Raw genomic sequence first — 14,396 nt, 5'->3', positions numbered from 1 at the left:
AGGAATTTCTGAGATGAAGAACTCCCAAAAATAGGGCAATGAGATGAATAAAAATATACACGAAGCAGACGTTTTCTAAAAAATTATAATCTTACAAAATACTCCCAAGTATTTGCCAAAACATCACCTCCAAAGCCAAACTAACAGCAAATGTCAAATCATAATGTCAGTGTATTGATCTTGAAAATGCAAAAAGTGAGATATTTTTTCATCTTTCTGTAATCTTGCTTTGTTTTTCATTTTATCAGATTTTTCTCAAAGTGGTCAAAAACGATGCTTTGATACAAAATGTAAGATGAGATGTGCACGTACATTACTTTGTAAAAGCAAACGCTGTCCCTCTGGCACTATTCCATGGCACAGAGCATATGTATTTCCCCTTGGGAAGAGAAGCACTGCCACCTAAGAAAAGTACCCTTCTAGAGGATTTTTCCAATTTCTAAAAATCACCTATACAATATGAAACAGAATAGTAAAAGACAAAGAGATAGCTTGGAAGCTTATTTTATTATATTTTGGTGGTGTGTTTTCCTGCAGATGAAGACAGACATGTTGTTTGAACACTCCCGGGCTTCCCCAAATACAGTCCAGTATCACCTTGCCGTGTACTCCTGAGCACACTTTGAATTGATGATAGATAGAGGCATATCAATATAAAGAGTGCTTTACCTAATGGTAAAACTGTTGTTTTTACTAAAAAAAACAAAACAAACCTTCAATGAACGTTTTAGGCTTAATTTTAAAATCCCAAAATTATCTAATAAATTTTGTAAAAAAAAGGAATTTCTAAGAGGATGAAATGCTGATTATAATTTAAGAGTAGCCATTCAGAAGACACACTGTAGTAGATTTTTTTCAGAAGTTACAAAATATATACAGAATATATCATCTTAAGATGGCTTTGGCATTAGCAATGTTAACTGAAATACAGAATTTAAATGTCAAAACTACTTTAGGTAGCTCTTCTTACAATGATTTTTACAATGGCTGCAACGCAGACTGTTCTGACTATATGCACCATGTACAATATGCTGTCTTATACACCATTTCCAAAATAGTACACAAAAATATTTTAAACAAGAAATCCACATAAATAATGTTTTCATTATGTGAAGTATGTGACCAATGGTCTAAAATAAGTACCTTTACAACAGAAACATATCCTGATGTAACCAGCACATACAGTCTGAAAGATAAAAAGGGACTCAAATAATCTCTGCTAAGGCCACAAGCACCCTGTGTTGTGAAGAGCACCAAGGCAACATGGACAGGAAACACAAAAGAGGTAGTGTGCCATCTGTTCAGATGTGTGTCCACGAAGGACTGGAATAAAACGTTAAGAAAAGAAGACTTGTTGCACTGTACTGTGACATGATTCACTTTTCATATAAAAGCTATTGCACATTTAGGAGCATTAGCAGGTGTTGCTCCTTAGTATCATATGTCTCCAGCTTTCCTCAGGATGGCTTTTGTGCAGTGCTGTTAAAAAGATTGCTACAAACATTTGACGTCCTGAAAAACTCCATGTTCAGATATTCCATTCCAGAAAATTATGCAAGAAAGCACCAAGAAATTTATTTTTAAATACTTTATGAAAATTGCTTTAGTCTTTTCTTTCTTTTATTTTTCAATGCCATTTCTCCTTAGGAGGAAGTCTTTTTCTTCCTGAGGTTCTTTAACCAACACCACTTGAAATGAATCTTCAGTTTCCTAGTAATTTTGCCTGCAGTGGATCATTATTTTTGTATTCAATCTATGCAGCAGCTCTATGTTGATGAAACAAGAAACCTAGGACAGAAGTCTTAAAGGAAGCATACAGAGCCACTTTCTATGAAGTGCTGCTGTCCTGGTTTGAGGTGAGGAAGTGCATTAACTTGAACAACTGGAAGCTGATTCGTGTCCTGAGTGTGAAAAAAGAACTGTGTCTTACGCCAGCTGCCATCTTCAATCTGAAACACACAGGAGAAGCACTTTAGACTCATATAAAAGATGAGCTTCAAAACACAAATGAAAATTGTGCTTACAGAGTGAAAGAGAAGTAGGGCACAGAAAAATTTCTCAGCAGTTCCTAAAGAAACTGTGTAATTTAATAAATGCCATTTCTGAAGCCTGAATTTTCATTTAAGGGTAACTGTTTCTAAATTTTCCTGGAGGACTTCCCTATTTCTGCAGTGTCTTTTGCGGTGTCAAAATACATGAGACACAATGCAAACAGCAAGTATAGATATCCCATATCACTGCAATTTCTTCTACCCTTAAAGAGATGGTGAACTCAGTATCTAAAGGCTGGAATAAGCAGAGCTGTGTAAAGAAGCAAGTTTAAGGGATGTGAATCTAAATGATAGTTAGTTATTTGCAGAAAGTTAGCAATGTCTAAACAGTACCTCTGTCATGGCTTTAATAATGTGGAGCTAAAAGGTATTTACCATGCATTCATCCAGAAGCACTTTAGGTTCACGTAGCGTATTTGCTTTAAATATTTGACCGTTCCATCCTTTGAAGGTAACTGATGTCTTCCGGCCACCTGCTTTACTTAATCCCCACATCGGGGTGTTTAGACAATGGATTGTGATGCTGTGGGTTGCTTCTGAGCTCAGCAAGTGAAGGAAGTTCATCTGCACTTTTCCAACACCGAACTCCAGCTAGAATTTCAAGAGAAGAGTGTCGTTAGAATTACAGCTGGACTGTGCTGAATGGCCACAGCAACACAAAGTGCTACGGACATGGAAGTGTGTTCAGGCACAGGAGCATGTATACATGTTTATATACATTGGGGTCAATGCCAAAGAGCATGATTTGCATTCCTCAGCAGGGATGTTAGGTTCCATTACTATCATTACTATAAACAGAAGCTTTCATAGGACATTTTCAAAGCTTAAATATAAACATTTGCTGATGCTTACAACATTGCTGAAGCACAGCTGGTCAGAAAACAGTATTTTTAAATAAGGAAACTGAAACAAATACTTTTGTGTTTCAAACAAAGATATAATCAGCAGCAGTGTTTTTAACTGAAACCACATCACTCTGCTGTTTAGTCTTCTCAGACCACAGGTTCTGGCAATACTCATAGTCTATTACAAATGAAAAGGATCATAAGTATATTTGATTTTAGACAGGACATATAATAACTCATTATTAAAGAAGAATTTCTCCAAGACCATTTCATATTCAAGGATCTTCCAAATGTAGGAATGCATATTTGAACTTAACAGTATTTCTGAAGCTCTTCAATGACTACAGGGTATATACAGAACTTCACAAATATAAAATTTCTATTCTAAGAGTTCAAGAACTACATGTAAAGAGGCACATGAACTAATAATGTACAGAAAACTAATCCCTTCCTAATGGCATTTAAAAGTGCCTAAGTGTTAGAAAGCAGTAATAATTTTCATCCTTTCTATTGTAACAACCTCTGCGTCTCTATGCTTGGTGAGTAGTGGTGAGATACTAATGTAGCTTAGCAGTGTTTCAGACTTATTTTTATGCCTTGGATGAGAAAGTATAAAGCAAAACAAAATAATTCTATCAGCATAGGTGAGTAAATGAACACAGTGAGAATTACTAACATATATAGTCTCCAGAAAACTTGTAACTCCTGTACCAGAATATATAACATGTCCTTCCACAAAGATGCACAATAATGCCCCCCCTGAAATCTAGCACTTTTTAATGAATTAAGGAAATAAGCATGCATTTGTTTAGAGTTCAAGCACAGAAACATTGTCTCTAGAAGCAATGCAAACCTTTGTCACAGACAGTGGTGTTAAACATGTCTGACCACCTGCAGTGAAATTGCAGAAAACTTCAATGGCATCAGAAGGACATCCAATATTTGGGTCAATCCAGTATTTTCCTATTAGTACATAATTCCAGACAGAAAATAAAACAAAAATTTAATTGCTATGAAGGAATTTGCTAAAATATTAATACTTTTTGGCAAATATTACACATATTATCACCATACCTTCACAAATGGAAGAAAAGGAACGTGAAAATGTTTTCACTATTAAAATTATACTAATAATAGATACTGAGAAAAATTACCATAATAAACCAATTCTGATTACACTTACACTGACATTGCAGCTTTAAATAGGAGGGGTTTTTTATTTGAAATATTGTTTCAGGGAAGTTCTGAGATACAATGACTGTCAGTGTATCTGACAGTGATAACGTATGGGATGCAATTTTCTCATTAGGAATATAGAATCTGAGTCACACAGAATTCATTGCAAGATTAGCTATAAATACTTGGAAAACTTCAAATCCAAAAACTGCATTCAGTTTCAAATTTTCTGGATACATCTGCTTACTGACAAATATAATCTGTCTAATACTTATATAGTATTAGATAGCTACATACTTCCGCCTTTAAAATTTAGTCTTTTATCTTAAATATGACATAAATACATTTGTGACAGGCACATTGCAAGAGAATACAATAAAAAGAGAATGAAAATATTAAATCTATCCGATCAGAATTTTAATGTGAAAAGCAACATTTGGAAACAACAATTTTTGAAGGTACTTGTGTGAAAGTGGGTACTCACCATCTGACACTTTACGTTCACAATTAAGCAAATCCCTGCAGATGCGTGCTGGGTTATCCCGAGTGCCAAGAGGGTTCTTGATGCTGTGCAGTAAATTGCTAAGGTAGTGGAGTGTTTTGAATATCTCTGTACTGTGATCGAGTAAAGTGACTTCAGTATTCTGGTATTTCTGCCAAGGGCCATTAGCAAACGTGTTAGCACAAAGAAGTGTCACAACAACAGTGTATGCAGTAAGAGTCAAATGTCAAATGGCCATTGAATAGCCAGAATCAAAGTGTTTATGTGAATGCAATCAGCCATGTAAAACAACATAAGGGTAACAAATCCCAAAAAACAGATTAGGACGCTTTATTAAAACTGTCAGATCAGTGATATTAAGGCAGGTTTAGGTCATGCAAATTTGTCATTATGATATATTGACATAAAACTATGGATACAAGGAAAAAAAGGAAAAATTGGTGCACTTTTGAAGTAGATCTAGGGGTTACCAATTTTAAATAGTGAAAACTACTCTTAGGCTTAACCTAAAAAACATATGCAAATTTATTTGACTTCACCCATTTATGGGATTTTCTTGCAACCAATGCAGCCAGATACATGTATGTCGATTTTTTTTAATCAAACCCTATATGCCACTATTGTTATCTGTGTCTGAACAAATACAGTCCAGCATGTGTGATAGTCAGTAAACTTCCATTACTAGCAATCATGACAAAAGGTAGAAGTCTTGATGATTCTCTTAATTTCATTTTGACTATATCCTATAAATCCTAGCATATTTTATTACATTCTATAATTATTCACTATCCATTATAAGTTTAAACTAAGTCTTTGAAAAGAAACCCTGTTATGTCCTCAAAAAATAAAATTAGAATTGCATTTCCTGCATGATAATGCAAATCCATTTAAATATATACCTCCATCTGCAAGGCAGCATTTGACTCAAACAAAGCTTGAACAGCAGCATTGAGATCCACTTGTTTCTAAAAAACAGGTATTTCAGAATATAAAAAGATTAACAAAAATATACAAAAGTGCAAGTGGCAAATTCTTTAAGCAGTGGAACTAGCAGTACATTTGAAGAGGATCCTATTATTTTCACTTTCAATAAAGTACTATATTGTAGGTTAGGGTTGTAACAGAATTTACCCTTGGTCCAGGTGGTCCAGGTGGTCCCTGGAAAATGGGAAAAACAGATATTAGGTGCTTCACATCTTTAAATAGTGCAATCAAAATGGAAAAACACAGGCACCGTTTTTTTATGCACTTACAGGTGGCCCAGGCTGGCCCTGCCTTCCCTGAGGCCCCTAGAGGAAACAGAGATAGAACGCCAACTGTTATACATTGAAATCTCTGGTTTTACATTTATATATTTATTAAATCAAAAAAATGTCCCAATGTGTATAAGAAGAAGGTGTGATCCCAGCTGTGGTAAGTTGTGGATTATTAGTTACTATTGTTAAAGCACCCTGCTTCATTTACTTATGAATATTCATGTTGCAATTGCTGTGTTGTCTAGTTCCTTGTTTCTCCCATTACTTCTGATACTAAGGGAACATTAAAAGCCATAGAAAGTATTAATATATAATGTGCCATACATTGTGCCTGTGTTATATGTATGCTGACAAAATAAGTACTAGAAGAGGTAAATAATCACAAAAACATTGCAAATAATGTTATCAGTAACTGCAAAAAACTAACTGATTCACTTTAATCCATGAGTATGTGCCAGACTTTTACAGTTTAATTTATCACCAACACAATTTTCAGCCAGAACATGTTATGTTCATTGTTTTACAGTGCTATTGCTGACCTTTTTATTCAAGAAGTTATGCCCTTATTTTCTTATTGTAAGTGGCATCATTTTAGTGTGCAGGATGATTGCAGAGGAGAGAAGGAGAAGGAATTGCTTTTCCCTAGCTTACAGTGCCTACAATGCACGCAAATCTGATTAAGGCTGCCTTAGGATTGAACATGGACCTTTCCAACACAATAAACCCATCTGAATTATTATTTCTGTAATCAACTATTCACATTAAACTGGAATGGTTGTGAACATTTATTAATATGCAGTGACACCTGTGTCTCTGTTAGATTCTTATCTTCAAGCTCTATAAACTCAAAGCTTCTAGGAGCTAGTGCAACAAACAATGGCACAAATGGTGACAAGGAGAATAGGTGGCAGTGCTTTAAGAAGAGGAAAAGAGAAGGAATGAAAGGCATGGGCTAGATCTGCACCTTCAATTACCAAAACCCTTTCAACACAGCTAAGTCAATTTAAGCAGAACATTCTTTTGTCAGTGCTGCTTGTACCAATTACTAGAGCACAATAAGCTGTTCCAGCAAAAGGCCTCATACGTCAGTATGGTCACGCCAGTACAAAATCTCTGCCAAAAGAGAAATAATCTGATGTGACGTGGTCACGCTGACAAATGTTGTGAAACTGATCTAGCCCAATAGGAATTAAGCTGTAAATCACTTGATATAGTAAGAACAAGTGTTTCTGCTGTGAGATTTCATAGCAAGCAAGATCTGTGTGAGTGTCACTTCATGTTACAGCTGCTGGACTCAGGCTGTGCTCAAACTGCCAAAAGCAAGGGCAGCTGGAAATGATTAAAGAAAGACCAGATTAAATCTATTATTAATTCATGTATATTTAAAAAAAATAAATCTCAAACCAGATAGGAGCAATGTACCTAAGTCACTGAGGCTGCAAATTTATCAGTTCTTATGTCCTAAGGCAGAGCATGTGGTAGTTCCAGGGCATGCCTCTGCCAGGGGTTACAGTGACAGCTGCACAACTGAAGTGGGTCTGCACATCACCTGCCCTGGCCACGCCAGGGGATCAGGTGCTGGATTATGAAGGATGGGAAAAGGGGGGCCATTTTATAGTTCCAAGCACCAGCTCTATGCAAGGCTATGTTGATGGCTTTGAGGCAAGATCCATGTCTTGTATGTGTTCTTTGGAGAAGAGAGGAAATTCAAAACTGAAGCAATTTCTGGATGTTTTGATAGATGATTTTCTGATACTTAACCAAGAAGGCCTTTATAAGATAAGATCCATGGATTGTAAATATTGTGTTTTTCAATTGATACATCCTGACTCTATTTTTTATCCACTTATTCCTATAGAAGGGACTGGAAGCCATCTTTTAGGTAGATATTTAATGATTAACATCTTCATAAAAGATGTTAATCATTAATGTTGGAAAATGGAAATAAAAGAACAAGTAATTTTAGCATATATAGACTAATAGTATTGATATCCCTGTGGGTTCTGTGTTAAGTACCTAGTACTTTTCTCAGTTTGATTATTGCCCAGCTTGAATCTTTAAAAAATCCTATTACTTTTAAATATGCATAAAATATTGCTGTTATTAATTATTACATAACTGATCAGAGTTTACACAAATTACATTCACTATTTTGGCATGGCTCCTCAGCTGTTGCAAATCAATTGGGTTTCACAGAGTTATACTGTTGTATGCCAGCTGGGAAGGCTGACTCCACATTTAATTAATCAGGTCAGGTGCTCAGGTGCTGTTAGACTGCTCCATGTGAATGTATTACTGACCTGTCTGATCATGCTTGGCCAAGTATGTTTAGTATAAAATGGAAGAGAAAGTGTGGAAAAGACTAATGAGAAATAAAATTGACATTGTAAGGATATATTTGTTATCTTGGTTCAAGACTTCATTATGCAAATACCAAATTGAAGAAAGGTATAAAGTCTTCAACAGTTTGTCCCTAAGTAACCACTGTGCTCGGATGAATAGATGTCCTTGTTCTGAATGCTGAGATTTAGACATTCCAGGACATTTTTTAGATGACTGAATGCTTCAGTTAATGTTCTATGCTCTTGGCATGTGTCACCAATTTAAGACTCAAGAAGTCTTGGGACAAGAGCAGTTCAAATTTATAGTGGTTTCTGAGATAGAACTGAATGTTTTAAAAATAAAAACCTGCACTGTTCCAATGAGTTTAAGGTATTTTGCCAAAGAGGAATGTAATTTCTCTTGCTTCACTGTCTCCTTGCCAGTAAAACCCATGAGATAAAAAAGAGGTGAATACTGAATACTGTTTATGAAGTGCTTTGTGGAATATCACATTCCTTAAATGCATTAAAACTTCAGAGAGCTATAGCAATTATCTTTGCAAATCTTTAAAATATAATGGTACTGAACAGAGTAGGGATTTTACTAATGTTCTTTCTTCTGCTGCAGAGCAGAAAAATAAGGCTAAATTACACTTTTCATGAAGTAAGATAATTGCTAAATGTTTTACTGGAATGTACCGGATTACTTTTACAAATCTACTTAATTTAACCTTTGGTCGTATTAGAATTTAAGTGAGAAAAGTGTAATTCCAGTTCATAAAAACAAAAGCAGAGACTAAACCAGTTAGTTTCATGTGTTCTTTAATTCTTTAATCACTCCATTTTATTGAACAGAAGTTGAAAGGCTAAAATTCCAATCTTTTACTAATGCTGAGAGGCCCTGATTTTTCATACAATAGTACATATGCTTAACTTTGAAAGCATGAGAAATCCCAAGGACATTCATATTTTCTAAGAATTTTTAAATTCTTGAAGAGAGTATTTTAAACTAAGAATGTGTGCTTCACCACTGGTCTCAATAAGAAGACATGATTTTACATTCCATGTTTTTCTGGGGATAAAAGAACTTTTCTTTCTGGTAATGAACTCTGTGACCTTGACTGACTAAAAATATAACTAAATACACTACAAAAAGGTTAAAGTCTATGTGATTCTAGGAAGAATGCCAATATAAATTTTAAAGGTATAAATTAAAGCTCAGAATACACAGTTGGATGAAAAAAATTTAGTGTCCTTTGTATGTGAAAGTAGTTGGAAATAAATCCCTTTCTTGGGGAAAGTAATGCCACTGTATATGATTTAAAATTAAACATTCTTCTTCTGAAGACAGACTTACTAGATTAATTCATCTTGATGAATTCAAGAACTAATTTAGGAAATAAATTCTTAAACACCAGCACCAATAATGGAAACAGATGTTTCTTGTTCATAATGTTTTTTAAAGGATTATTTTCGGATTTTTTTTAGTGTCAGCATTTTTAGCTCTATGCTGTCTTATGAACAAGCAGTAGAAAAAGACAGCTAAGATGGATTACAGCAAATTGAGAAACTAGTTTCCCTCTTATTCTGAGATAGCAATTGCCTCAAGAGCATTAGAATCAAAGACAAGAGTTTTCTAAGAAACAGACAAGAAGCTTCATTCCAAGCTTTAGCTCTTTAAAATGTTTTGAATATTTCAGATTTATTTTTCAAAACTTTTATAAGGCAGTTTGAGTTTTTTGGAGGTGGCTGCTAAAAGCAAAATACACAAAGTGAAACTAAATAATTTTAAGTGAGATGGGGTGAAAGGCAGGGTAAGAGAAACAGGAACAAGATCACATCTGCTAGTTTCTGGAAAAAGAACTAATTATACATCTGTCATAAAGGTAATATCATAGATATCAACTTTGTGTTTGTATTTGCTGTAAATATGACAACTTAATGACTTTTCACATAGCCATAGTTAGTTGGAGACTTCATTAGCTCTAACACAAATTTAATATTAAATCCAACATTCACAAATGTACAATGACTCTTGCTGAAAAGTGAAAGGCAGCAAATTCATAACCCATCAGTGCTGCCCATGGTTCCTACAGTTGGGATGCATTCCATGGACACCACCTGCAGGTCTAGGCTTCTCCTGAGCTCCTCCCTTTCCAGACAAGAAGACACAGATCTATGAACATGTGCATGCTGTGAGGCACTACATCTTTGACAACAAATGTGACACAAGATTTTCCTTTTAGTTCTGAGCATGGACAGATGTGGAGGATGTGACTGCTGTATGACCAGAGCCATCCAGCCCAGCAGCTCATACCCACTGGGAATATCTGCATAAGGCAACTTGAACAAGGTCAGACACAGGCTACCAGCTTTCTTGGGCAGTGTTCTCCAGGAGCACGACTGCCTGGCATTCAAAGCATGCATGAGGACATTCAGAGTAACACAGGAATAGATTTTGCACAGCCAAAAGAATGAAAGCACAAAAGCTGTTTCATCTTACCATCTCACCCCTCGTGCCCTTTTCACCTCTTGGTCCCTGTAAGAAAGAGCAGCTGTTAATCCAATATGCTTTCTAGCTGCCTAGGACTGAAATAAGCAGATTAATATCCATGAGAATTCTACTGCTCACATGAAAAGTTCAGTCTCATCTGTGGAAGTATTTGCAGCTCTGGGGATTTAACTTTCCTATACTACTAGAAAATGAAATGAGTTGAAAACATCTTGTAATTCCTGTATGTGAAAAGCTAGGTTCTTTAGCTTGCAAATGTTTTCTCTCAGTAATTTTAACTGCCATCCATTGATCAGTTGTGTTCTCCACAATTTCATCCACATTCAACACATCAGTGCTTCACCATCTTTAGAGAACACAACTCAATACTCTCCACCACTGAAGAAATCCATTCACCTTATACATATTTTTATAATGTTATTAGTTCTACTCTCATAATCAGATTAAATACTATTTTTGTGTCTCTATTTTTACCTGGTTTTGCACCTAAATTTTGTTCCCAAGACTGGCAACCATCTTAAAATTCTTCTCTGGAAAAATTTTGCACCTTGATAGCTGCATTTCATAACACATAGAAGTAATCTTCAACTCAAATGCTTCCTTGATGATAATGGCAAACTTTTACGTTCAATATGAATCTATTAAAAGGCTTCATAGAAGTGCACACAACTGTAAACTTTTTCTCCTCAGTGCAATTGAAAAGAATGGAGCAAGACAAAATACTGATTTTTCCAACAAATGGAAAGAATTACAGAAGAGACATTCCCCTTCTTTCTATTTCACTTGCAAATATTTGCATTTATGACTTTTATTATATATTTACTATGTTTATGATTATTTGGATTTTCAGACATTTTTATTTACTCCAAATCTACTTGATTAGGCAGAGGAACGTGCATGGTACAAAGAAGTTTCTAAACCTGCCTTACATGGTTGGAGACATGAGCCACAGGGTTCTCTTGCAAAACAAATCTAGCACTGGCACTATGAGTGACAAGAGATGGAAATAGAGATGAGAGCAGAGCTCCCTCAGTGAAGGGAACCTGGGGTGTAATGAAAGTTGTCAGAGATCACAATGATGCTTGAGTTTAACAGGGACCTCATCAGCCCCTGGAACAGCCTTACAAGGGCTCATGGCCATTCCCAGAGTGTGTAGAGGGGCACTCTGGGCAGTTCAGCCCACAAGAAATAAAAAATAAACTGTATTGAAACTGAGTGTGGATACTCTCTAGGTATATCTCAGACCAAAGGCTGAGAAAGATTATGCAGGTGTTAATTACTGTGTGCTGTTTTACACCTTGCCTCGCCCACTGCCCCTGTCACGTGCCCTCTGCATGCTGTACTTAGGCAGATGGCCATTGCAATTATTTTTTGTCACTGCTTTTTGTCATTTTGTTCTTTTTTGTACTACAGATGCTGGAGTCACATGCATTAACTTACCAGCATGGTAGGTCTTGTTCGTTGCTATTTGCAAACAGAAAAAATAAGAAGGTTGCTAGTTGAGAAACAAGAGGATTAAACAAAAGGGTAGCGAAATAAACAAATTATGCAAAAGTGAAGGGAAACTTACAGGCCTGCCAGTTGGGCCTGCAATGCCTTCTTGACCAACAGGGCCAATATATCCCTGTAAATAAGCAAAGAATTTATTAGTTCACGTTTCCAAAATGAAGAAAATCCTCATGACATGTCCTGGTTAAAGTTGCTCAGCACACAGACCTGTCAAATATCCAAAAGATCATGGTGATACTCTCTAAATATTAAGTGCACATTAAAACACTTAAGACAAGTATTTTATTAATTTGTAATAGTTGCACTTGGAAAGTCACCACACATTCTTTAATGTGAAAACTGATGCACTAAAAACAGTGGAAATTTAAGAACTCTGATTACAAAAGACCACATATTTATTGAGCTACAACTTGAGCTAGATTACCGCCCACAAGTACCCTTCTAAGGCTGCCAGTAAGTGCTGCTAAAATGCCACTTTTCAGTTCCATTTCACTCAGAGCAAACTGCTTGTGTCCAGTGTTTATCTCAAATAGGAATGTTTAGAAAAATAGAGTAGCTCTTAGAACAGTCCTCTAAAGCTGCTGCTCTGTTAACTGAACAAATTCAGTTCTGTGTTGGCAAAGGCAGCAGTGAGAATATGTTGTAGTAAGGCCTCCCATGCTTCAACCTTTCACATTTGATGCCACACTGGATGCAAAAAATGCAGACGATATTTCCACATGTTTTGGTGAGTAGCAAAGCAGGATGTCATGAAGAATGAGGTAATGAAGTTTAAGAACATTTCAGTAAAAAAAAAGTTCATTATAGAAAGACTACCTATTAATCAATAATGCCTGAGCACCACTGTGTCTTGCTGCAGGTGAAGTTTGATCCCTATTTTCTTCTGCTGTAGCACAATCAGCAGTGCTGCCAGTAAGAATGTTCAACTCCAACAGACCAAGAAATACAATGCAATAAGATTGCAGGAGGAGATCCATACTTAGTCAGCTTGCTTTTTTCTTTCAAGATTAAGGGCCCAGCTCTGTTTGTGTGCCTGTTTGCATGATGTAACCAGAGCAGAGTTGCATCTAGACTCATACAGAAAGGTTGGGATAGAGGCTTCTGACCTTGTTAAGAAAAAAGAAGATTCTCTAAGTTAAAAACCTGTGCCACTTGCAAACCATCCTAACAATCTCCTTCATGTAGTGGAACACTTACAGCTTGGCCTGTTGGACCTTTGGGGCCCAGAATCCCAACTAAGCCAATGTCCCCTGCAGGACCCTGAAAATGCAAAGGAACAATTTAATCAAATATGGACATTAGCTATTCACTTGTTTCAAACTCTTGTAATCAGTGAAAGTAAGATAATTTCTAAGAGCAGTAACAGTGAAAATACCAAGTGTACTGACCCAGAATGTTTGTCCTTAGACAGGGAGTACACAGTTCTGCCTACCATGTTCCAACAGTTCAGAGATATTTTGAACAAATTAGTGTTAAAGCTGATTAATTCTATGCTTTCATAATGTTCTCGCTCTGTAAACAGCTTATGATCTAAGAGAAAAGAACAAGCACGTACTTTTGGACCTGGGAATCCTTGAAACCCCATTAAACCTTGATCTCCATCTTCTCCCTGTAATAGGAGCAGGCATCCTTACCATTAGTTCATGCTGCTAACTCTTGGACTACTTGTTTTGCATCAACCACTGTGATTACATACAATCTGTCCTTTCAGTCCAGTGTCTCCTGCTGCTCCTTGGTCACCTTGTGATCCTGGAAGGCCTCTTTTGCCTCGTTTTCCTGGATGACCTAGAAGCCCTTTCTCACCCTGTCAATAAGAAGAAAATATATCCTTTATTGCAATTATGGAACTTACAGCTATAAATAATAGTTTGCATGCATGTAGTTACTGCTGACAGGTATCCTGTCAGAAGTGTGGAACATGTTACCTCCTTAAGAAATAGACTTATTCCATTTATTTTATTTCCCTCAGGAAAATAATTAAACATATACTAAAATGCAAATGTGACTTGACTGCTCCTTGAATTGGAAATATAAAAACCATACATGTTGGATCAATTCTAGTATAGTATCTCTCAGTGTAAGCAAAATTTACAAAATGAAATACAGAACAACAGGCTAAAAGTAGATTTTAAAAATAATCCTCTGAGCAAGAAACTTGTATACTTGTTGAACTCCCTGCTGTTAGACTAAAAACCTACATTGATTCAAATGGAAACTAGACAAG

The 14,396-nt window shown here is 36.0% G+C and overlaps 1 protein-coding gene across 1 annotated transcript in view; it reads right to left on the bottom strand.

Moving 5' to 3' along the window:
• Nucleotides 1–385: 385 nt before the first annotated feature.
• COL24A1 (collagen type XXIV alpha 1 chain) overlaps nt 386–14,396 on the bottom strand; it is a 115,170-nt gene continuing 101,159 nt past the window's right edge. Inside the window, exons 49-60 of the mRNA XM_056498154.1 lie at nt 13,869–13,976; nt 13,728–13,781; nt 13,370–13,432; nt 12,234–12,287; nt 10,655–10,690; nt 5,828–5,863; nt 5,706–5,732; nt 5,474–5,539; nt 4,557–4,725; nt 3,750–3,859; nt 2,427–2,642; nt 386–1,949 (exon numbers count right to left, since the gene is read on the bottom strand). Coding sequence (XP_056354129.1) covers nt 1,803–1,949; nt 2,427–2,642; nt 3,750–3,859; nt 4,557–4,725; nt 5,474–5,539; nt 5,706–5,732; nt 5,828–5,863; nt 10,655–10,690; nt 12,234–12,287; nt 13,370–13,432; nt 13,728–13,781; nt 13,869–13,976 — 1,086 coding nt within the window. The 3' untranslated portion in view covers nt 386–1,802. The remainder of the gene's footprint in view (nt 1,950–2,426; nt 2,643–3,749; nt 3,860–4,556; nt 4,726–5,473; nt 5,540–5,705; nt 5,733–5,827; nt 5,864–10,654; nt 10,691–12,233; nt 12,288–13,369; nt 13,433–13,727; nt 13,782–13,868; nt 13,977–14,396) is intronic.

This window comes from Oenanthe melanoleuca, chromosome 8, assembly GCF_029582105.1.
Source record: "Oenanthe melanoleuca isolate GR-GAL-2019-014 chromosome 8, OMel1.0, whole genome shotgun sequence".
Lineage (NCBI taxonomy): Eukaryota > Metazoa > Chordata > Aves > Passeriformes > Muscicapidae > Oenanthe > Oenanthe melanoleuca.
Note: the sequence above shows the minus strand (reverse complement) of the source record. Positions and strands in the feature narration are given on the sequence as shown.